Source organism: Anopheles merus, chromosome 3L (assembly GCF_017562075.2).
Source record: "Anopheles merus strain MAF chromosome 3L, AmerM5.1, whole genome shotgun sequence".
Classification (NCBI taxonomy): domain Eukaryota; kingdom Metazoa; phylum Arthropoda; class Insecta; order Diptera; family Culicidae; genus Anopheles; species Anopheles merus.
In genome coordinates, this window is record NC_054085.1 from 29,597,518 (window position 1) to 29,620,663 (window position 23,146).

At 41.6% G+C, this 23,146-nt stretch overlaps 1 protein-coding gene across 1 annotated transcript in view; it reads left to right on the forward strand.

The window, feature by feature from the left end:
• The window catches only part of LOC121600224, a 33,624-nt gene extending 13,386 nt beyond the window's left edge, over window positions 1-20,238 (forward strand). The window contains exons 3-7 of the mRNA XM_041928638.1: window positions 460-595; window positions 8,904-9,046; window positions 14,767-15,091; window positions 16,895-17,009; window positions 19,158-20,238. Coding sequence (XP_041784572.1) covers window positions 460-595; window positions 8,904-9,046; window positions 14,767-15,091; window positions 16,895-17,009; window positions 19,158-19,343 — 905 coding nt within the window. The 3' untranslated portion in view covers window positions 19,344-20,238. The remainder of the gene's footprint in view (window positions 1-459; window positions 596-8,903; window positions 9,047-14,766; window positions 15,092-16,894; window positions 17,010-19,157) is intronic.
• The last annotated feature ends 2,908 nt before the right edge of the window (window positions 20,239-23,146 follow it).

Here is a 23,146-nt window from a genome sequence, read left to right on the forward strand (position 1 = left end):
AGCTTGGCCGAAACCGAATGATGCACCGTAAAGCATGCACCGCAAGAGTGAACTAAATTCGCTTACTAAGCCACTGGACGATTAACCTATCAATGTTAACGGTTGATCGGAATCGCCATCGGAGACTCTTTTAGCTTGGAGTGTCACACGGTCTCACGAGCGTGACTGCAGAAAACTGACCGTGCGATTCCATAGGCGAGTATAAAAGTGCCGAGAGTTTGGGGCCCGAGCTTTTTGGTCATCAGTTTTGCGGCAGCTTCATTGATTGCGTGACTTTGGCAACGTTGTGGCACACAGGACCCTATCATGATTGAAATTGTCCTAATCGCCCTTACACGTACCGCTGAACGAAACTCCTTGCGCGTACCTACCCTGCCTTGATGCATCCATGCACGTTCTTCAGCTCCGCTCCACTCTAACCGTTCTCTTTTTTCTTCATATTATTTCATGTCCCTGTAGCGCTCGTGCGACAAGTTATCACGGAGGACTGTGGACAGGAGGAGCTGGTACAGTGCACAAGACCGCTGCAGGTCCTATCGGCCACATCGGAGCTGTCCTTCGTTACCAAGAAGGAGGAGCTGGATAAACTTTGCCCGTGAGTATTACCCGCTTGTACCAACCAACCAACCAACCAACCAACCAACCAAACCATCATCCTTCTGTTCTGTGTGGTGTACCCGACATCATCACCGTGCCCGGCATCATCATCCGCAATATATTCATTGAATCTAGCAGCTCGTTTTGGCTTACCCATTCAGGAGTTCGGTGTCGTCGGTCAATTTTAGCCGTTGAGCGTAATCACGTCCCCTTTCTCACGTACATCCGAGATTTTTCGCAACCATTTGGTATTGATTTCATGCCTGAACGTTCGGTGAGAGTTTAGTAAAGGTGGACGCTCACATGACCCCTTGTAACATCATCGGCGGATGGACAATCGGTGCACCGCAGTTTTCGGTTTCTCTCTTATTAACCTCGGACACCCTGATCCTTGATCGGGAAGGAATTTAATGCTAAAGAGAGGGATTAGCATCTACTGATGCAATGTAATCACTTTTACGCTCTGTTGCTAAACAAAATGGGATAGATAAGTTGACTTTAGCAAGCGGAATAGGGTGTGATCGTATTGATATGGAGCTTAAATGGAGCAGATACTGTATCCAAGGTAAACTCCTGGCTATTCATTTGCTACGAAAATGAACTCTTTGAAGCTGGTCGGGACATGAAGCAACAGTACACACTTAATTCGTGTGTCGAAGGTGTGAGTAAAATTTTCTTCTTCAGCGCTTAAAGGCAAACAATATGGTTTTGAGCATGTCTACTAGTGAACCAAGCAATATTATGGCAGAAGCAATTTTGGCAGTATTAACACCAATTTTCTTTTTCTGAGTTATACTTTGTCTCTGATGAGCATGATAATTTTTTAAACATATTTAGATTTTTATCTCTAGAAAGTAGAAATACATCTCATCAGTATCACCAAATTATTACAATGATTGTTAGTATTGCACTTTACATTTGAGAAGCAATGCAGTAGTTTTTGAAGATTTTTTTTCATTTGGCAATTCCTTAACAAGAGAAATGAAATCATGAAGCGAGCCATATGTTCCGCTAATAGGAGCTCGTAGCTCACCGTAAAGTCCAGCGCTGTCCCATTCCCATAACAAAACCACACAACGATCCGGTCGGAAGCAGTTGAAGTTCTGTGGAACCACATGTGCTGTACATGTTGGAGTCTGTTGCCATCCAGCCACTTCCCTTCATTTTGCATTTGCCACTCTATTTCAACCGGAAACAGCTGTGTGAAAGTTTGCCGGAAAAGTCCGTCCTACCGGTCGTAGGGAAACCCCAAACCAACCGCCACCGGAACAACAAAACGGTTGGGCCGATGTACGAAACCAACAACCCAATCCGCCGTTAGGGGTTGACCGGATGGGGCAAACAACACCGGATCGGGTAGCAGAAAGTTAACTCTACGAGGTGAAGGGGTCGAACCGGAAAGCGTCAAACTATTTTCGGGGTTGTCGTTGAGTTCATTCCCATTCTCACGTGCTCTTTACTATCCCACACGATCGCAAAGTGTCGTGAGATTATTCCAGACTCGAACTAGGCGAATAATTAGAAGCGGGAAACTTTTCTAATTTAACGTTTTAACACATTTCCGTTAGACAACGTGAGGTTCGCTCAAGGAGACGACAGTTCCCAACGTTAGCTGACTGCATATTCGACTGCGCTTTCGGAGCTAAGGTTTAGATTGCAAAAGGTTGACAAGTGTGCATCGTCGTATGAAGGGATACCTTTGGGTATCCACCTCAACCGACCGGATTGTATGTCACCATCGTGTCTTACTGGAAAATCTCTCAAACTATTTAGAACAACGACACAGACGACGACTGTCAAATCACACCAGTTCTTGCTGTTGTCACGAGAATTAGTCCCATTGGCTGAGAAATGAGCTATGCGATGAGAAAAGTTTGAGGTAACACTGGTTAGTTTGATTTCAAATTCACCCTTTCATTTGGAATGCCGAAAGCTGTCAAAAGAAATCCAATTTCGTCGATGCGTCTGGCATTGGCTGGTGGCTATAAAGACTAGGAATAGTGCCTGAGATTTATTATTAATGTTTTCTGCAGAGAAACGATGTATCTTGACTGTTCCTGCGTGTCAAATTTCGCACAGCAATAGCAAAATAACAGTTGACAACATCTGCTGGCCATATTGCGATTTGTGTCGCTTTTTAATTACAGATTGAGCTCCCCAGTTGAAGTTCAATTTCCAGCCAACTTTTGAATTTGTGCTATTGGTACGCTTTTCCATACGTAACAAACATGGAAAAGGACATTTTTAATGAGGTATAATATTGTAGTGACTAATATCAAATAACAAACGCTCCACTATTGCTTTCCGTGTTTGTATTTCCAACCAGTGATAACTTTTTCATTATTGGAAATAACTCTCCCACTCAATACACTCACATCAAACATACGTGTTCGTTACCACAGTTGACTGGTTTTCTCCTGCTGAGCTCTTGATGAGTCATATTAATAACAGGCTTCATTTTGCATCGACACCCTCCGATCTTTTCTTTAAACTTATCATACGTATCCAATATCGAATGCACTAGTGAATAAAGAATGCAATATAAGCTCAGTATGACTTTCTTACCAATACGATTCGAATGTTGCATTCTTCAACAGCCCTTTGGGATACGCACAATATCGTACCGTACCGCTCACCCAGTAATGAACATGGTTCAAGAATATTGTTCATCCCAAAGCATACAATTTCAACAGAAATGATATTCAATTGCACAGAAAAATTCAATAAGAAAATACATATCCACTTAGTTCTGTTCAGCCCACATAGACCAGGATATTGCAAATATTTCAAACCTAACTTCAGCAGCAGCACGCCGAGAGGATTTCATCCTGGGCAGAAAATTCAATACTATCGCTTTAACTCTTACCCTCTTACCAGCCTTCTTTTCGAGGTTTGGCAATTTCCTTTCGAATGACTTGCAATGAAAACTCTGTTGAAGATAGAAAAGCTAAACATTTCTTCGCTCCATTTGACCTCTCGGTGCAATCTTTACCAACGGTAGTGGATTTCCAAGAAGGAACATTCCTCAAAGGATGACGACGTTCGCGGTGCATCGCTGTCGCTGTTACAACGAAACTATTACTATTTGCACTGTACAAATAAAACATGTGCTTCAAACATAAATAAACATTACTGAACCATTTGTACACGACCGTTTACTCCGAGGAACGGTCCCAGAGCTATGAACGATTGTGAGAATCAACTCGAGACCACAGTTTCGTCACAAGATGGGTTCGAAGACCCCGACACAAGATTGCATCTGTCCGTTTAGGTAAGCCCGTACATCCATTTCGACAGTGGAATACACTTTTCCGCACGCACGGCTTGACTTAGTCATCTGCCAAAAAGTTCACATATCAAATCAGATGAAATATAAATGAACTAGCAAACCACCTTCCAATGAATGGTCCGTTCAAAGGAGAGTTTGAGCCGTGTTGACCCGTGGAAACACTCTCTCGGACAAAATGTGTCCCAGTTTCGGTGTTTACGTGTGCACTGAAGCAACGAATGTAAATACAGACCACATGGACTCGAAAGCCTGCCGTGACGGTCAAAGTCCCCAATGGAAATGTGGCGTAAAGTTCGCTTCAAATCCACCCCAAACAGAGTGGCAACCAAACAGATGTACTTAGTAAATACCAAAAAGCTGAACTGGCTGTGTGCTGTGTCACCGGACCTTCAATCGTTACCTTCGTGCAGAGCTTAACCTTCAAGCCTTCGTGGCGATTATGCAGAGTAGAGGGAGAGCAAATCGACTTAAGTAAATATACTGAATACCATTCCTTATGCTTTTCACTTCCCCGGTGCACCGTTGCGTCTGGGAAAGGATACAGTTGTTATCGTAACAAAGTGACCGGAAATGGAGAAAACGGGAGTGAGATAAAGCTGGATGCAAGAGCCCCATTCATCGGGGATAGTAGCGAGGAAGTGTATATATTGTAAAGTTCTAGCAAAGAACATCCTACTCTTCCTGTCTCAAACCGTCCCTTGCCCAGTGATGTCATCGTTCGACCAATGTCAGGGAAATGCAAGGCAAATGTGACAGAACCTATGTCCAGTGTGCGGGGCATCGTTGGAGACGTCCGTTTATCGGATTCATTCATGTCACACGTCGTGTCTAAAGAGAGGATGGGTCATTGGCAAAGGTAGAAGTATGGTATGGTCAGTATAAAGGATTGCAAAGAAAAACGAAGGATTAATCTTTCACAACCCTTTTGTGGGAAGTTTTCGAGCACGGCAAAGAACATGGCCCATGTAATGGTTGGAGATTCGAACAGGAGGTTGGAATGGTTCAACTTGAGGTGGAAACTTCGATAGCTTTTACTCCGAAAGAAGCAAGTAACGGGGGTGTGAAATTGAACACGGTTCCACAAACAAACACACTCAATTACACACCCGAATAGTTGCCACTCTATTGGCACGGTGGATGGAGAGGACTTTGAATTTAGATGAGCGGAGAAGCTTAGTTGCTTAGTGAAAGAGGTTGAAGATAGAAAGCATGTTGGTCCGAGATGTCTTCAATGGAATTGTATCGATATTTTATGCCGGGTATTGCTCTATCGGACGGATGACATTGCAATAGAATTGATTTGTATGAATGTTCCATGCTTCGAAAGCAAGAGTATTGTGGAAATGGTTGTTGATGTTGCGCATGGTTCCAGCAATTGAATTCCAACATACATTTTTTCAAAACTATATTCTTCGTAAATATTGGCTTCGAACCAATGCAAATTGAAAATAAAAGCTTAAGAATGTTGTGTTTTTCATTCTTCGGAGCCAAACGATCGTTCTTTTTTCTCTTCTTAAAACATTTTTCCTAGTAGGAAATTTCTGAAATACACACAACTAATTATGGCGTTCTTTCGAGGGAAGAATTAATCCCTTGCATTTAATGCAGAATGTTTTTTGATTTTTTTAAAGAATAATCGATAACAATTAATTGCGAAATAATTTTTGTTAATATAAATTATTATTTCAACAAAATATTGTATGATTGCTGTTATTTCCATTTGTCCCTTCCTTTAAAGCCTTTGTTCTGCATAAAACAACTGGTAAATTAAATTATAAACGTGAAGCCCTCACTTCTACCAAGTTCAAACTAACCAAAAAGAAGACAAAAGCTCTCAGCCACCCAAAAGCACATGTGGAACGTAATTAAAATTTATGACAAAAGCTGCTCGTTTTCATTTCGACTTCGACGCAAAGTGAGCCCGTGGTGGAAGCCATCCCTGTCCCCTTTCTCCTCCTTTTGAGAGCCACATAATCAGCAAACCAGTGTTCTCGCGACAAACAAACAGCACGAAACAGATTCCGTTGTTCGCTGAAATTATCTCTCACGAACTCTCCGTAAATGCAACATGCCGTCAGTTATTTGGTCAGTGTGTCTTTTCAAGAAACGCATCGAGACGAGCATCTGACGGACGAAAGCACCGCAGCGGACGGTTTAGAGCGCATCACGCAGCTCGCTTTTGTTGCGGAGAGGGCTGGGCTGGAAGGTCGTACGTGGCGCATACGTGCAGGTCTGAAATCGTATTCTCTACGGAGGCGTTTATCTTCCGAACGGTGTTGACGACATAATTTTGACTCACCAGCACACCAGACGAAGTGAAAGAGTAAGAAAAAGCCCATTCAAAAGTATGATGGTGGCCGCAGCTTGGTTGACATTCCCTCTGCGGACACACACACATGTGCGTCGTGTGGAATGAATAATTATAGCCGGGAAAAGGCCGCTTGCCGCTCGTTGCTATGTTTTTGTGTGTTTTCTTTCTCGGCTAAAAGGCGTACACACTGATAAGGCAGAAGTTTAATGGAAAGTTGATACGGAAATGCAAGCAAAAAATACACAAAACTCCACCAAACCAACCAGCAGCACGTGTCGGGAGTTTCTAAGCCTAACTTTCATACGCAGATACAACGCGTTTGTCGTTCGGGTGCGAAAGCAGGGCAGCCTCGACAACTCTTCCCTCACACTGGCTGGCGGGAAAACACATTCGGCTGTGGTTGTGTATCAAAGTAAATTAAAGCCCGTGGGCAGCGGCAGACAGGGAGGGGTGTGATTTAATTTATGAAATTTTCCTAATGAAATTAACTCAATTTAAAGGGAGTAATTTAGCGCATTTCCTTTCAGCCATTTTCCTCCCCCAAGGTCTGTATGGTAAACGGCCGAACAGGAACCGGAAATGGGTTGGCAATTAAAACGAGTAAGCCTGTCTGTATCGCTACATGCGCTCCATGCCAACAGTGATAAGCGGAAACCGGTACGACCATTGGGGAGGCTGCGTATTACAAAACTAACACGTTCCCTCAGTATACTCCCAAAAAGAAGGGAGGCTTGCCTGCATTAAAATGCCAAATGTACGAAATGTGTGTACACACATCATACGGAAATGTCAGACAGAAGATATGTTGAGACAAATTACACCATCATTTTCAGTACCCGGCACACCCCATCCATAAACTCCCATTCGTCGTTTATTACCCTTTACAACCGTAACATTTCATTCACCTTTTGACCCTCCTCTCACCATCCGAAAGTTCCCAAAGTTTTCCAAAGAGATGCTCGGAGGTGATGTTTCAACGCGGAGGGAGTATGGGCCATTTCCCAATTCGACTACCAAACTCACCTAATGAATAATAACTGAATAAGCACATCATTGCCGGATTGCCAAACGGAGCGAATGTGAGGCTTGGTGGGTGTAGGCGAGAGTGATGAGGCTCATTTTTATGGCTCGTTATCAGATCATGAGCTGTAAAATTGTGTTACAACCCAAGTGGGGAGGGGGGAGACGGATGTACGATGTAATTAGCGTGCGTGTTAATCAATAATTGTTTACACAAAACACTCGGTCTCTCTTTCCCACTCAGTGTTTGGTCATAGGCGTTGGTGAAAGTGTAATTTTGCAACTGAAAATGATAGGCTTGCTGTAGATGGGTGGTGTTTAAGCTCATGCCGACAACTCGTTTCATTCAATGAATGATTGTTCCTCTCTTCTGAAAGATTTTTTCAAGCTGGGATTAACCATTTTGTACGTGTTCTCTGTGATCATCAGTATGAATGCTGTGTTTTGAAGTGATGGTGCCACTCACATATTTGCTCACATAAGGCAAATAATTAATAAATATGTTTAAGTCTTTGTTGACTTTGCTTTCGAATCTTATAAGATATGGAAAAAAGTATAAAAATAAGGAAGTTTTATAATAAATCATATTCATGAATTCCAAACAATACTTCAATCTTTACATAATCGAGAGCGATCAGCTTGACTCAAATATCCTAATTGAAAATGCTTTTAAATACTATCACAACAGTGAATAGGCTACATCAACCTTCTTTAAAGCCCAAAAAGCGACAACCCATTCTAATAAACCTTTATACTTAACTCTTCACTTTTGTGTACTAAGCCATAAGAGACGCTTTAATCTTTGCACCACTACCATTTTATGTGGCCACCGTTCTTACGCTCTCACTGTTTCCGTCTATCGACAACATTTCCCGAAGTCTCTCCCAACCATCGCAAAGTGTAGAAATGTGTTTTTGCTTTTATTTCCAAGCCTACTATTTTCCCACCACCACCCAGTCTGGCGCCACTGCTCGTTCGATGGCGACACCATGGCTAGCCAACGTTCATTATACAGTAAATCAATTCATTCCAGCGTCGACTCGCTGTCTGCTCTACAGCATCCATCCAGTTTCAGCTAGTCTTCGCAGTGCCTAACGCATCGTACAACTGGCACCAACTGCCAACCATGACGACGACGCCGTCGACCACGTTGTCCCAGTTTGTTTGCGACGACAAGGACGCTGAAACGAGGACACGCATGCAGCATTTTTCCGTGCTTTTAACCTCTCTATATACATTGAGAGAGGGAGACAGGAAGAGGTATGGTAGCAAAAAGTGTTTAGATGCCAGTTTTGACCTACTCTCTCGGGGTGGCTGATGTTGCCAAAAATTCTGCGCTTCATTAGCGCAAGACAAAGGACAAAGGCTTTGAGGTTTAGCACATGCATTACATTACGGATCGTAAAAGTGTTGATTGAAGAGACACATACAAGTTTGTGGTTTTATGTGTGCGTGAGTGTTGGTGTTGAAGAAAGATAAGAGTGTTTTGTTATAATAATAAATCAATATTGTGATCTCTTCCTGTTTGATCAACTAATGATGTTTGATAAAAAACCACCAACAAATATTTTCTTAAAATCTTCCCACGAGTTCCCAATACTCATATCATCTTAATCATACCAATAAGCGATGAGCACATCGATGCATTACCCACTCTCAACTATTTTCCTTCCTCTTCATTCACAGCGATCTGCACAAAGGACTGCACTGCATACGAAGCTACACCCGGCGCTGCATGAATATTCATCAACGAGACCACTTCAACAAACTCTACCACGGCACTAATGAAGTGATACACGAGCTCTGCGAGGAAGGCCCATATCAGGAAGGCACGTACGTATTGTAATAATTATATCAATGTGTTTCATCTCTGTTCCGTTGACATTTCTTTTGTTCCTCTGTCCATTGCCATCCATTTTGTGTTGAGCTGTATTGTTGTGTTGTAAAGGGAGAAGCTGTCCTGCGGTTAGCCTGCATCATCACGTGTATATGAAGGTACCAATGTTGTCAAGGTGTCGTTTTGTAGCACGCAACACGTTTCATGGTGCCATTTGCTTGAGAATTAATTTGTTTTATGGTGATAGTCACAGTTGAACGTGGTTTAAGGTAAAAGGTTAACAATTGAAGTCATATAACAATAATTGCATCATTTTAGTTGTGCAAGTCCTTTCACTACCTGCTTGTATATTATATTATTTGTTACAACAACTCTGCTATGATATTGGCTATTTGGTTGATAGCAGTTTCGTATGAGGCAATGAAAGGGAAAACACCCGCAAAATCTCCATCCTCCAATTACTGGCAATCAGTGTCCATCGAGGAGGTAAGGTGGTGTGCTCATTAACAGCCTCTTATCATCGTCTTTAACAGTCTAACTCTCCAGAACCTGTTTTGGTAATCACGCTGATTATCATCCGGATATAACTTTCCCACCGTTTGCCGTTTTTGTTGTTCGATTCGCTTTCATACTGGAAGGGAAATGCCAAGGGCAAAACTTTCCCATTCTCCTGTCCTGGTTTCTCAGTTCTCATCTTCGTGAAAATCAAATTAGCCTTCTGGATTACACCTCAACAGTGGGCGCTCAATCCATGAAGAAAGAATGTTCCCACCACAAACACCTTTTTGTTCAACGATTGTGTTGTTGGTAAGCTGTTGTCTGTGTGTGTTAATTAGCTGTAATTGAGCTGTTTTCATATTCAAGTGGCTTAAACGCCACTACCTGACCACCGTAATCATCACCATCGTTCGCGAACTAATCGTGTGCAGAGCAGTTGGTCCAGCGAGATGAAAACTATCTTTTCAATCGCTTGTTTTCGAGAATCCTTCTTAAAACCACACGGAACTGTTCTCCACCTTAACATCATCCCTTTTAGCACTCTCACTGCTCTGTTGGTAGTATCTGTGGAAGGTGCATTGAATGCAGCTCTCAGTAGAATGATTGAATTTGGCTTAACGAGAAAAGTTTTACTTCCCATCAACAAAATGTGCCGACGAGAAAGGGTGCCTGCAGATTGAAGGTGGCCGAGGACGGTGTGGGTGATGGAAACGATCATCAACATCATCATCCAAAACTCACCATTTAGCTAACCGTTTAGTAACACTCACTGTAGGAAGGATAGCACCGAGTGGCCATAATAAAGAAGTTACACTTTCGGGAACAGAGTTATCTACACTTTTAATAGATAAGAAATTTTATTTAAATAAATTGCAAATCATAATAATTTGGAAGACTCCTTCTTAAAGGATAAAAATATTGACAATGTGGACTAAAGAGAATAATAAAAAGATTTTGGAATAGTTAATGTTTTTCCTGTTATTAGTGAAATATCTTAATGACATCAATCATAGTTGGTGAAATACATATTTGTGTTTATTTATTTCTCATCCATTCCTCTTCATATATATTATAATAAACAAACGGAATAGCATAATACTTATTTTTAAGAATTTAATCCTCGATATCGAACTATATGGAGGCGCATGGTGTTTCATAACAAAAATATAATTTCAATCATCGTCCACCACATTTCACATTTAATTCATTTAATTGAAGTGAAGTACGGTACTCCAAGAATTTCCTATACTAGTGTTATCCTGGTGTTGTTACGCAAAATAAGCTTGCATTCTTATTCTATCAGAGATTTCTAAAGTAGTTGTAACTTCAAACGGATGCAATGCCCTTCCGATAAATCGCCGTGCTGAGCTTTCTGCTGTATTATCTCACATATTCGTAACAATTCCTTTCCTCACTGACTCCAATCTTCAACACGTTCAAGGGACGTCCTCCTCACCTTCGAATCCGCCAGTCCAGTGATACTGGATGTCACTGGGACCATGCTGGGGCTAGGGCACAATGGTTAGCTAAAAGCACAATAATCATGCGTTTGAAAGCATGCCCAGTCACTTTGACGTTGATCAGCGCGAGAGAGTGTACCTTCAAAGAGGGAAAGGTTCTGTGAACGTGCCGAGTAGCAAGTGGCAAAAGTGGTGTACATGCAAGCGATGCACCAGTCGGTTCTGGGAAGTGAGATGGACTCCAGTGAGTTGGACAACAAAAGCGCCTGTCGCTGTGCGAAGGAAATCTTATCAATTTTCCCCTGACTGATGATATCCTCCATTTGGAGCAGTGTCACGTACCCAATATCACACGTCCGCTCATGCATCAAAACGACGATGACTTCAAAATGAATGCGACCGTATGTGTGTGCAGGAGGATGAAATAGAAAAAAGGATGCATCTCTAACGATGACCGATGTTGTCCCGAGTTAGAAGATATGCCAGCAGCACAGAATAAATGCGGAAGAATGTGAGGGAGATAAAAACTACAACAGGGAAAGCTTTTTCCTATTCCAATCTCTCTCCTATCCCTTTCACTGGGCTAAATAGCATACACACAGACACTCTCTCTCTCTCTCTCTCGACGTGGCTACTCGGAATGCAATCCGATTTACGTCGGCACCTTTTAACTGGATTTATATGCATCGAACAAATAATATGATACCAATCTTTCAAACTGTCAGCTTTTCCACCACATATCGACGAGGTGGATCGAATCTATGTCGAACTCTGGAACGTAGTCCGTGATGTCCAGGGCAGTGCCGAGTACGTGCGTCACATATTCTATTTCCGTTTCACCGTTGCAACCAGACCACGAAGGCTACGAGGGCACAATGAGTGGTTGGCCACAATGTGATGGAATTCTGCTGTATTCATCAGCCAAGATTTGGGCGTTTTTCGCGTTTCGGAGGACATTCGGGTAATGATGGATTTGACGGGGCCACGAGTATCATGCATCCCAACGAATGTTTGGTTGCTTTGTTAACAAATGTGCTGCGAGGAGAATTCGTTTAAAAGGATTTCAGGCACGTTGCGAGATTCGGTAACGTCTACCAGAGTCACGATAAAGACCCACAAATGTTCCGTAATGTGTTGATCTCTACTGTACTTGGTGCAATCATAGATTGAAAGCATATTTTAACGATCTGATCAAGTGATAAACAAAATGTTTATCAAATGCAAGAATCTTGCAATTTCAAGTATTAAAATGTTGCAAAAAATATCGTTTAGTCAATTCGAGTTGGTGAACTTTTACTCAGCACTGCTTCAATCCGAAACACATAATACAAAACACACAACAGTATCATAAAATCAAAGCATCTCTTGCAAATCACGCTGCAGGTGATGATTATGGTAGAATGAATTGTAAAACCGTCATGCTTCGTTTACGAACTACCACTTGATGTGGAAAGAAATGAAGTTATTTTCGATCTTTGCGTTTGAAAAAAAAAACGCTTTCACGCCCGTAACGGCACAAAGTTTTTTTCAAAGGAATTTGGCAGTATTTTACTTTTTCACCAAACGCCGTGTAAAGCTCAACCTTATGACTTAACACTGATCGGACTTTTTGTATTGCCAACAAAGAGGAGGTAAAGTTGTTCATTTCCATCTAATTTGCTCCGTGATTGGGCACGTTAGTGATGAGGAAAAACTTCTGCCAACCTTCACTCACAAACTCACAGGCCGCTCGAATGGATAAGCGTAAAGGTGGTTCAGGGGAATCGACAATTAGCAGTCAAGTTGAACGAGCAAAAGTTGAAAAAACAAGTGAAACAGTGTGCACAGTGTGTAGCTAATTTCTGAATACCCAAAACTACCTTATGAAACACCAACGAGTTAACGACGACGCGACGGCTAATGATCCGATATGAAGAGAGCAATCACAGCAACAACCAGAGAAGGAAAAAACAATTCAAATCAGAAATGAGAATGGTGAAAATGAAAATGTAACAGAAAAAAAACAACCTCTCATCGACAATATGAGAGCAAAAGTGTACATAATGCTGAAGATCTTATAGCGCATTGTGGAAGACGGTTAGAATGTCAGGATATCCGCCCAGTCCGGAGTCATGTGGGACAAAATTGCACAAACATTGTGGGGTGAATGCACATCCAGTTTTGGATTGCCCTTCCTCGGGAAAATGAAAAGTAAGGCGATTAATTCCATTTAATTGTATGCCAGCTTGTTTCGCATGATATTTGTTTAGAAGAACTTTCCAAAGAGGAAAACCCGGTAAAAGATGTTCCTCTTGCGGGTAATTCATTATGCGTGTGAAGGAAAGGCGAAAGCCAGTTCCTTGTTCGCCGCTAATTAGTAGCGATTGCTGTGCTGTGCTCAGTTTGAAGTTAAACACCTGATTCTCTATACACTGGCTGATGATCGTGCATTTGAGAGCAGAATACGATGATTCAGGCATTGCACGACATGAGATTCACTTCAGCCATTGGGGTTCATGGGGTTCGTTGTGTTGTGCTACTTATCGGATAATGGTTTGGTTTCGCTACAGCTTCCAAAAAAAGAATGTGGTTTTGGAATGGAATAATATTTATTCTTGAGTACATTGTTTACGTTTCTACTTCGTCGAGTGTTTTGTTGCTGAACACCGCAGAGCAAAGTGTTATAATGAGAGGATGAGCTAACTCGTCGAGACATAGACCCTTAGTACTAAAATAGTAGGCGTTACACGTATCGAATGTTGTTGAAATGAAGAATTGCAACTGTTTTCTTTGTTTAAGTTGTTGTTCTTTTTCCGTGAACTACCATGCGCCTCCATCGTGATATTGCTCTTCATAACAGAAATTGTTGTAAAATATTAACTATTAAAATACGCTATTAGATCAAAATGATTTTTATCCCTAAAATGAAGTTTTTTCCGACCATTCAATTCTAAAGGCCTATTAAATCTCAAGTTCAATGTTCAGTCCTCATCCTACATCATAAAATGCATGGCAGCACATGTGTGTCTACGGTCAAGTCCTGCCAACTTTGGCACGCTTCATCAATTCACTCCTAGACTCCTCGAATTAAATCCGCTCCTTCACTAGCCAATCGATTTGAAACGCAAGTGTCAATAATTCAATCGTTTCCTCTCTTGATTGGATAATGTTCTTCACCTCATCCCTAAGCTCAACCAGAAACCGCAGAACCAAACCATTGCGGTTGGAAGAGGCCACATTATGATGTCTAATGGTCATGTTGGTTGAATGTGTGGGCACAAGGATTCGTTTGTGTGGTTGTGGGATGCCTTAATGCCCTCAATGTAAATTGTCTTATCAGATTAATCAACATCAATATTCTACACACAATATATTAACCCTTTTGATCATGTTATCATGTTATAAGCTGTTGCTAGCTTTTCTCTTTTGTGTTTTAATCGTACTTTTTTATACTTATTTTAATGTACTCATCGTATTTGCTTACCATTTTTTGTTGCATTCCAACCACCAGTCAAAGGATGCTCGAAACTGTACCGCTTTTTGTTGCTCCTCTTTTTTGCCAATTTCATAATGTCTTTACCAATAGAATCTTGGATCGTATTCGTACATTTAGAATGTCAACGACAGGACAAAAGCCCCCACCCGTACGTCCATGATTCTAAACAGTGTGGCTCAAAAAGGAAACCCCAAAATTGAATTGACATTCACCGAATCCGTAATAACAACAACAAAAACTTACCGTATGTGTTTGCATCTGTTCTCTCCATTTCTACAGACTTTCTTAGACATGCACCGTGCATGCGGCATGTGAAAAAAGACTACGAGGTGTGTGCGATCCACTACCAGAGCACCATGGCGAAGATAGGCCAGTCGGTGGCAACGACAACCACCACGACGATAGCGTCGTCCATCTACCCAACAATGGCCACACATCCGGCGGCCGTCATGAGCAATGGTGGTGGGCAGTACCACAACAGTGACATGAGTCAGCATCAGCATCACAGACAGCAGCAGCAGCACGAACATTTGGGCCGAAGCCATCCAAACAGCACCAAGTCGGTGGAGGATGCGGAGGAAGAACGGCTTAAAACGGTTTGCTGGTAAGTTTTTAAAGAGACACCAAGATGGTCTGATGTATGGGTAAAGGTTTAGGAATGGGTTTGGGCCAGATAGTTGTGATCATTGCGCTCAACATCTCCTTCTAGACTAAGCACTGGTATTTTTCGTTTTCCTTCTTCGAATTTATCAAATATATACAATTTGAACAACTTTTAATGATCTTTTCAACGAAGCACTTGAATGCCTTTACTTGGACCTTACTTGACATGTTGGCGTAACATATTTTTAAAGCTAAAATTCTAAAATGTTCAAAGGTTTGTCATAATACAGGCAACCACAATCCTTTGTGTGATTAATCTGTCCACCTTTTAACAAGCTCGCTTCTTTTCAATCCAACAAACTGGAACGCAAACCGGGCAAGAATAAAAAAGAACAAACTAACACACACCGAGCAATCCATTCTGATTGTATCCAAACGTCCTAATGGATGATTGTAACAATCGGCATGCAATACAACCCAACGAACGTTTCATAAACAGTAAATAACTACCATTAGGCCAGAGCATCATCGGCCGTTCTCGTCCACCATACAAGGCCAATCAAATTTATTGTTTCACACGAAGCTGACAGCTCACACTGACCGGTAAAGTGACCGCTGAGACTCTGACAGTGCACTATTTCCCATGTAACGGCTACCTTCGCTAGGGCTTACACCATCGCACCATCTTGTGGCTTTGGGCTCCGCTTTTCCCCGAATTGTTCTTGTCGGTTTTTTGTTGCCTTTTTGCCGGATGATATTGAGCCTTAGTTTGTGAAATTGAACCCCTCCCTGAAGCTGAGACAGCAAATGTCAGCCTGCCAAATGACCATTCAATTTTTGGACCATCACCACCACAGCGAGCGGAGCAAACGAGTCTGGGTTTATTGTATTGTTTCTTCGCTCGAAAGGCAACCCGGAGGCTACAAAAGATGACGTCCAGTCAGTTAGCAGCGAGCAGTAAACGACCATCAAATTAGGTTTTTTTTGTTGATCTTATGTGTAAGTGTCGTGGGCAATAAAACGGACGATTCATTTACGTTCTCGGTAAAGGCCGACGGCCGGTTTCAGCTTTGTCGTCCCTTCTTTCCATTTAGAGGCTATTGTCTTGCGCTGGAATTGGATGGAATTGGAAACTCATCAATTGGCCGTCTGATCGATAATGTGAATGCTCATGGCCAGGTTTGTTAGTGTGTGTAAAGTGAAAAGCTGTGCAAACTATTCTTACAAACTTATATAGTTCGAGAAATACATCGTACCAAATGAAGCCAATGCCAGTGTAGGTTTAAAACGGAGAGTTTGGCATGTAAATTGCATACTTTTGGGCGTTTAACATTGTAATTTCTCATTGTTACAGTATGAAAACATAGTCAACTTATGAGGTTTAAGATATACATATACATCATCATATTTGCATGAATACAGCTTCTGCTCATACCTTATTAAACCACCTTCTTAACATACAAGCTCTATCTACTCTTTAATGATACTTCCCATCAACAACTGACATCACACGCCTGAGTCAATCCGTTCTGTGTATTCAGCCTTCCCTTCAAATGCATCGAAGTGCATTTCCCGTCAATTTCACACCGATTACACGCACCACTTGCGGCACAAAGTCGGTTCTGGATAGGAGGGTGTGAACTGTATTTATCTCCATTCCCGAGGCCTAAGACGCTACGGTGCGCTAAGACGTTCAAATACCCTTGCGTTGTACGAGTCCCACTCATCTTCCGAGCACTAAACGTTCTTCTTATCTTCTCTTCCTCTCTCTCTCTCTCCTCCGCTCTGTTTGTTTCTCTTACAGTGCCTTCCAGAAGTACATGCAGTGCTCGGAGTTTACGGTGCGGCATGCCTGCGGCGACGAGACGGCGCTGTTCACGCGCAAATTCCTCGACAAGATGTCCAACACGTTGATGCGGGTAAGTCTGGCGTGTGTTGAACCGGAAAACTCGGTACGATGCAGAACATTTCGCTACAACTGGCCGTGCTTTTGGTGTTGACTTTGAATAGACTTGTGACTCTAAACAGCGCTCTGTGAAGGTTTCCTCTTTCTGCTCGCCGTTCGGTTGTTTATGTATTGATGAGTCTGGTTGGTGTCTGTACGTGTGTGTGTTGGAGGGCAAACATCAATCGCTTGGATGCTGCTGCTCTTGTATCCCTTTTCCTTAGGTTGATCTCGTTGCTCGGACACGGCCGTAATGGGGTGACAAAGTGAGAGCTAATTAGGGACTGATAATTGTTCTATTAACAACACCATTGTAACGATATTAAACGCAATCAGGCATGCTTTGGTCGTTTGGTCGAATGAAGATAGATTTGAATGGATCCTTCGAAATCTTTGAACATCATTCAATGCTAGCTCTTCACGACCTTTGACTTGGAATGCTAAATTGATGGGCAGATAAAATTATTTAAACCTTTGAATATAAGAATTTGTTAGGAAAAGGAAAACTTTGATAAACCAAACGTTTTGACAAATATTAGTACAGGTAAAGAAATAATATGAAAAACCAGTCTCTTTGATAAATCAGATTCAATAGAAATCTGTTAGCTGTACAACATTACTTTCTTAGAAGTGGCAACGTAGAAATCTTTCGAATTCCAAATCGCTCAATTATGTTTTCTCGGTATCAATTCATAGAATATTTTCCAGCAATAAAGTTAACATTAATTTAATATTGTTTTTCCATGGATTGTATCACTTTTTTTATTGTGATTTGTCATCATGTGTCCACTTCTCGTATTATGACTAGAAAGTGTAAACTAATTTGATGAAGCCCATGTGCTCTTCTTGGAATAGAGCATGTACACCAATCACATTACAAAATGTTTTTCAATTTCCATGAATTTACCAATTCGGTCACATGTACCAAAAAATTGACGGACAATCCTCGCATCTCATTGCAGGGACTTTTGTAACGACTACGCAAATACATAAATCCACATTGTTACCATAATTTCCTCCCCAAATAGGAATGTGTTATTCTAATTCACACGATACAATTACCGGTTTTACACAACAACAAAAACCAACCAGCAATATCGCGTCCTTTAGCTACCGGGTCCTCAATACATCCATCGTGGCAAAACAATTAAGCCAATTTGTATCCAGAATCACCTCTAACCTTCCACCACAAAGAGGTTCCAAGCGAATCATTTAAGCCAACCGAACGCGATTCCCACCTCGGCGCTTTGTTGTTTGCAAATGCAACATCGTTGTACAACCAGTTTTTACACCCACTCGTCTACATACCCATCAGAATGTCTCTGCACCAGAACACTACACACGTGAGGACGAGCCGGATCGATGAATAAAACATGGTTCGCCCGTTAAACCGCCACTGGACGATGTGGTGGCGTATTTTACTGCATTTAGTTGTGCGTGAAAATAACAAACTGCATTCAAACGTTTAGCCCTCTCCCGAACAATCATGATGTAGGGGAAATGGTACAAAACTTACAATGGAGTTTACAGTGGGGCGGTATTTTAAATGCCTGGGTCACGGTCTACGTTTTTCAGTTACATCCTCTTTTACCCGTTCACAACATAAATTGAGCTTCTGCTGCCCACTTCATGCATATTGTATTAGAAGAAGAGTGGCTCTCTCCCTTCAGCGTTCTCTCTCTCTCTTTCATTCTCTCTTAGTTTCTATTTCAATGGCTCACAATGAGGGAAGTTCGACTGGGAAGGGCAACGAGTAGGCCATGATTTATGCTGCACTCGTTAACTGGGTGACAATGAAAACTGTGCAACGGTTTTGTCGAAATGCACAAGTACAAGGTGGTTGCAACTAGAACCCCGAACATGTACATCTCCATGTACAGCGTGTTTGGACTGTTTTTATCCAGAATAGAAATGCAGTTCGAAAGGGTGGACTCCCAAACTTTTAAGCAACACACATGCTTTCGTTTATTCCCATTGACCGTCCTCCCAATTGAATTCTACCATGAAACACCCATTCTATGACATTATTGATTTTTTATTCCATTTTCTCCCACCTCTCTCTCTCTCTTTTGCCACGCTTGCGGTCACAACCTCCAACTCATCGCTGAACCTGGCAAAACAGATGCACTGCGTCGATTACACGCCGGAAAGTGGCAAATGCCGGGATTACTTCAGCTCAAGCGCAACCCCGACGGGTCTAACGCGGTGGAGTTCATCAAACATGGTCACACTCGCCATTGTCACGGTGCTTGCGGTTGTACACACACTGCCAGTCCAGCTGCACCACTGGTTGGGAACGTTTATTTAATCGCCACCCACAGTGACGCCGATCGGTGCACGATCGCACCCGGTACGATCTCGATGACAGCGACGGGGAAGCAGCGAAGGCAAGCATGCGGCTCCATTGGCTGCAGGTAAATGACCATAGAAGCGCTGTAAATTGAGTGGAAAGCGTAGTTTTATGGGTGATTGAAATGCACAAAAAGGTGCAAAAATCACATCCATACAAGCTGACAAAAGAGAATAGAAGGCAGGAAGAAAGGCAAACACTCAAATGCAAAAAAGCAAAAAGGAAACAACAAAAAGTAGATAATGAAGCAAATACAAGCACAAGGCTACACGCTGGAGTTAAAGTAACACGAAAAAGATGTAGACTGGATGCGTGCGAAGGGAAACTATAGGGAAAGCAACATGGTATACTCTTGTTTCTCTTTATCTGAGGGTAAGTACAGCTGACGCCGTGACCAGGATGTAAATTCGTTTATTTTTCCGTAATTACCGATGATAGGTAGTGCGGATTGATTATTTCATTCTTGAGTTTAGAAAACTGTTGCACAACGTGTAGAAAATATGCAAAACGAATAATGAAAGAAAGGAAGCAAAACCGATGGTCCTATGAACTATTGTTACTATTGATTATTCCTTGTAATATTGCCTTCACAACAATTACTAGAAGAAAAGGGAAGAAAAGATCATAAGCAAAACAAACGAAAGAAAAACTCTTACGGGCAAAGCTCAAATGTTTAGTAAAATAACTAACTTCTATATAAAAAAACGAAAAACAAAGAGAGGACAAGCAGATCAAATAAAACAACACAAAATGGTTACGATGCTCTTCTTAAGTTCCATCGCGTGCTCCAAATCATTCGTTATTGCTTTTGGTTTTATCGCACAAATGCTCCATCTAAACACTTTACTATTAAGTAGCAAAGGGGAGAGACTAAACAAAAAGTAGCTAAGCTGTTGAACATAGGACTGCCCATTGCGCTAAATCCAAACTCGCCCATCGCATTGGTATCGCTTTAACCGTTTAATCTTTAAACCTAAGCTCCCTTACTCTCTTCACCCTTTTCTCCTTCGCCGAAAGCTTAGCGATCGTTTTCCTAGTTGGCAAACACTCTGTTACTTCTTATTCCTACTGTAAAGGTATAGTAAAGAAGGCCCGCGGTGGGTTTGGGTTGAGGTGTAGTCGAATGCGACAAGAATAGAAAAGGGAAAAAGCTATATAAAATTGTATAGGAAAGGTAAAAGATCATGGAAAGCGAGTTGAAAGTGTTTATAAAGCAGCATTATGACATAACGTGAAAAAGGAATGGAAAATCAAACGAAAAAAAGAGCTAAAAAAATGATTAACAAGCGAACAAGCGATACGAAAATCACAAAATGCAGCAAAAACAAACAGAAACGAATAAAAGTATCAAAACTGTACACTTTAAAAAATAGAAAAAATGGGTCGTTTGTGTTTTATTTACATTAATTGGATGCATTAATAAGCTCATGGAATGAAAAAGCACTCATTTTCAACAATTGCTCCATTACATACCGCACTGCGTTTGCTTTAATTGGATGTGCAAATGAGATTAGATACAATGCCCCTTAACTGCTCCCAACCGTGCGATATCATGATAATAATGCATGCAATAAATCAAAAATACATCAAACGATCGTTGTCCGAAAGAAATCAGCAGCAAAAACTAGCTCAATGGTAATCAAATAGACACATGAGAGGGTGGGTAGTTATTTCCCAACGCCCTTTTTTCTTTACACCATTTGTTCCGCAGCAGCACATTGAATCAGCATTTTTCCACAGAGTAAACGCTTCATCGACCAATTCATTGCAGTCTCGCGGAGGTGGATCTCTTCATGCTCGCGCTCGCGTGTGTCCTCCAATTATGGCGTAATTATATCAACAAGACCTATCCCCGTAAATCAATTTAAAATAATGACAACCATGAAAGCGAACCATCCGCTCACTGCATATTGGTGCAGTTGCACTTTCTCGACCAAAATGCGGAACCAATCGCATACAGTTTCAAACCGTGACGAGGCACGAAGGGCAAAAAGGGTGAGTGCAACGGTAAGAAATAGGAAAAATAATACAAAACCGACAAAAAAGCAAACTCAAACCAATCGACAAGCGGCATACTGGCCCAGGCCCGGTATAGTTTGCTCATAACGCATGGATTATTTCCAATTTTAGCTTGCACCCGAATGAATACAATTTACACAGCGTCAGCAAACGTTGGCACCGCGTTGGAAGCTATTTTTTTTTTTTTTCAATTTTCCCTTTTCCCACAACGCATGCATATGTATGTAAAAATGATTAATAACAGCACCCACGAGGTAATAGTCTGAGGTAATAAAACATTCCCGCAACCATTCGTGGGTTCAAACGAGTATGACAGCAAAACAAACCAGGAAAGTTTGTTGCTGCTGGACGAGGTTTTGGGAAAGCTTCATATATTCATCCTCAATTGAGCTTTTATGTTTGTTTGTTTTTTAAGCTCTCTTTATTTATGAGTCATTTCAATCACAAACGGCATTGCTTGTTGTTACATCTTAATTAATACCAACCCACCTCATGGTTAGTACTGGATAAATGAAATAAAGCTTTGACAACTTTAATTACAGCCCTAAAATCATGTGCTCTTGGAAACGTTTCACTAATTGATTGGGATATGTTCAGCACACTACAGCAAACTCTTGATTTGATTTGCTAAAATGTTAGCATTACGCGGAATTCCAATCAATAAACTGATAGATAAACATTTGTTTGGGATGCTATATTAAAATGTATTACTTTTTGTTTTTTTAGTAGCACTTCAGTTGAATTAAATGGGAATGTGAATTAAATACAATGCCTGGGGGAGTGAAATGACACAGCAGCGGGTCGAGGATTGGGCAATTTATTATACAAATAAACTAACACAATCAGTATGATACTGAAATGTAACAATATTGAGCCCTCAAAAAGGCGCTTCAGGCGTTGAAACAACATGTTGAATTAATCTTTTTTTATGAATTGGTAACGCAGAATTATCAAAACAAAGCACAATGATGCAAAATAAATTACCCATAGTTTGAGAGAGTGTTCATTCTGCCCAGCGATAGAGTGGAAACAATACAAACACCCACAGCGTATGTGCTCAACAATTCTAAAACAAACCAACCACGCAAACAAACAAACAAATCGAACAAACGAAACCAACTGACAAACAGAAACACCCATAAATCCATCCCACCGTATCGTGCTGGCTGTGGCTGTGATTGCAACATAATGCAACTCGTTTGAACACACTTTTCCGCCGACCGGACGGACGAGTGCGGTTTTTGAAACTTTTGCATTCAATCATCACCTTTCCTCGTGGGAAGTGAAGGATGGGGCGCCTCCATTAGTCGGTGGGTTTTCTCGTTCTCTTTTCTAAACTTTCACCTTCGAACACACAGCTGTTGATTCATGCAAATTGGAGAGAGAAAAGCATGTAGTTTGTCCAGGAAATGGATCAAAGTGATTTAATTCGAAAAGAGTCGGTCACACGCTAACCGGAAGGGATAAGGAAAGCTTGCCGGAAAAGCAAACTAATCCATAAACAAGTGGACATCTTCATTTGTAGAGCAGTGAGACGGAGGGCCAATGCTGAGTAAACAGTGTCCTCTTGATTGTTTTGGGATACTTTGTGTCATCATCCTTAAAATCGGCTTGGTTGATGAGGTAAGGTAAGTGAAATAAAGGTATTAGGTTACCTGTAGGACGTAAGATGAGAGTCATGAAAAGCCGGCAGGATCGGGCGTCAAAACTTTGCTCAACAGGAAATACAAACAATCCCCAAC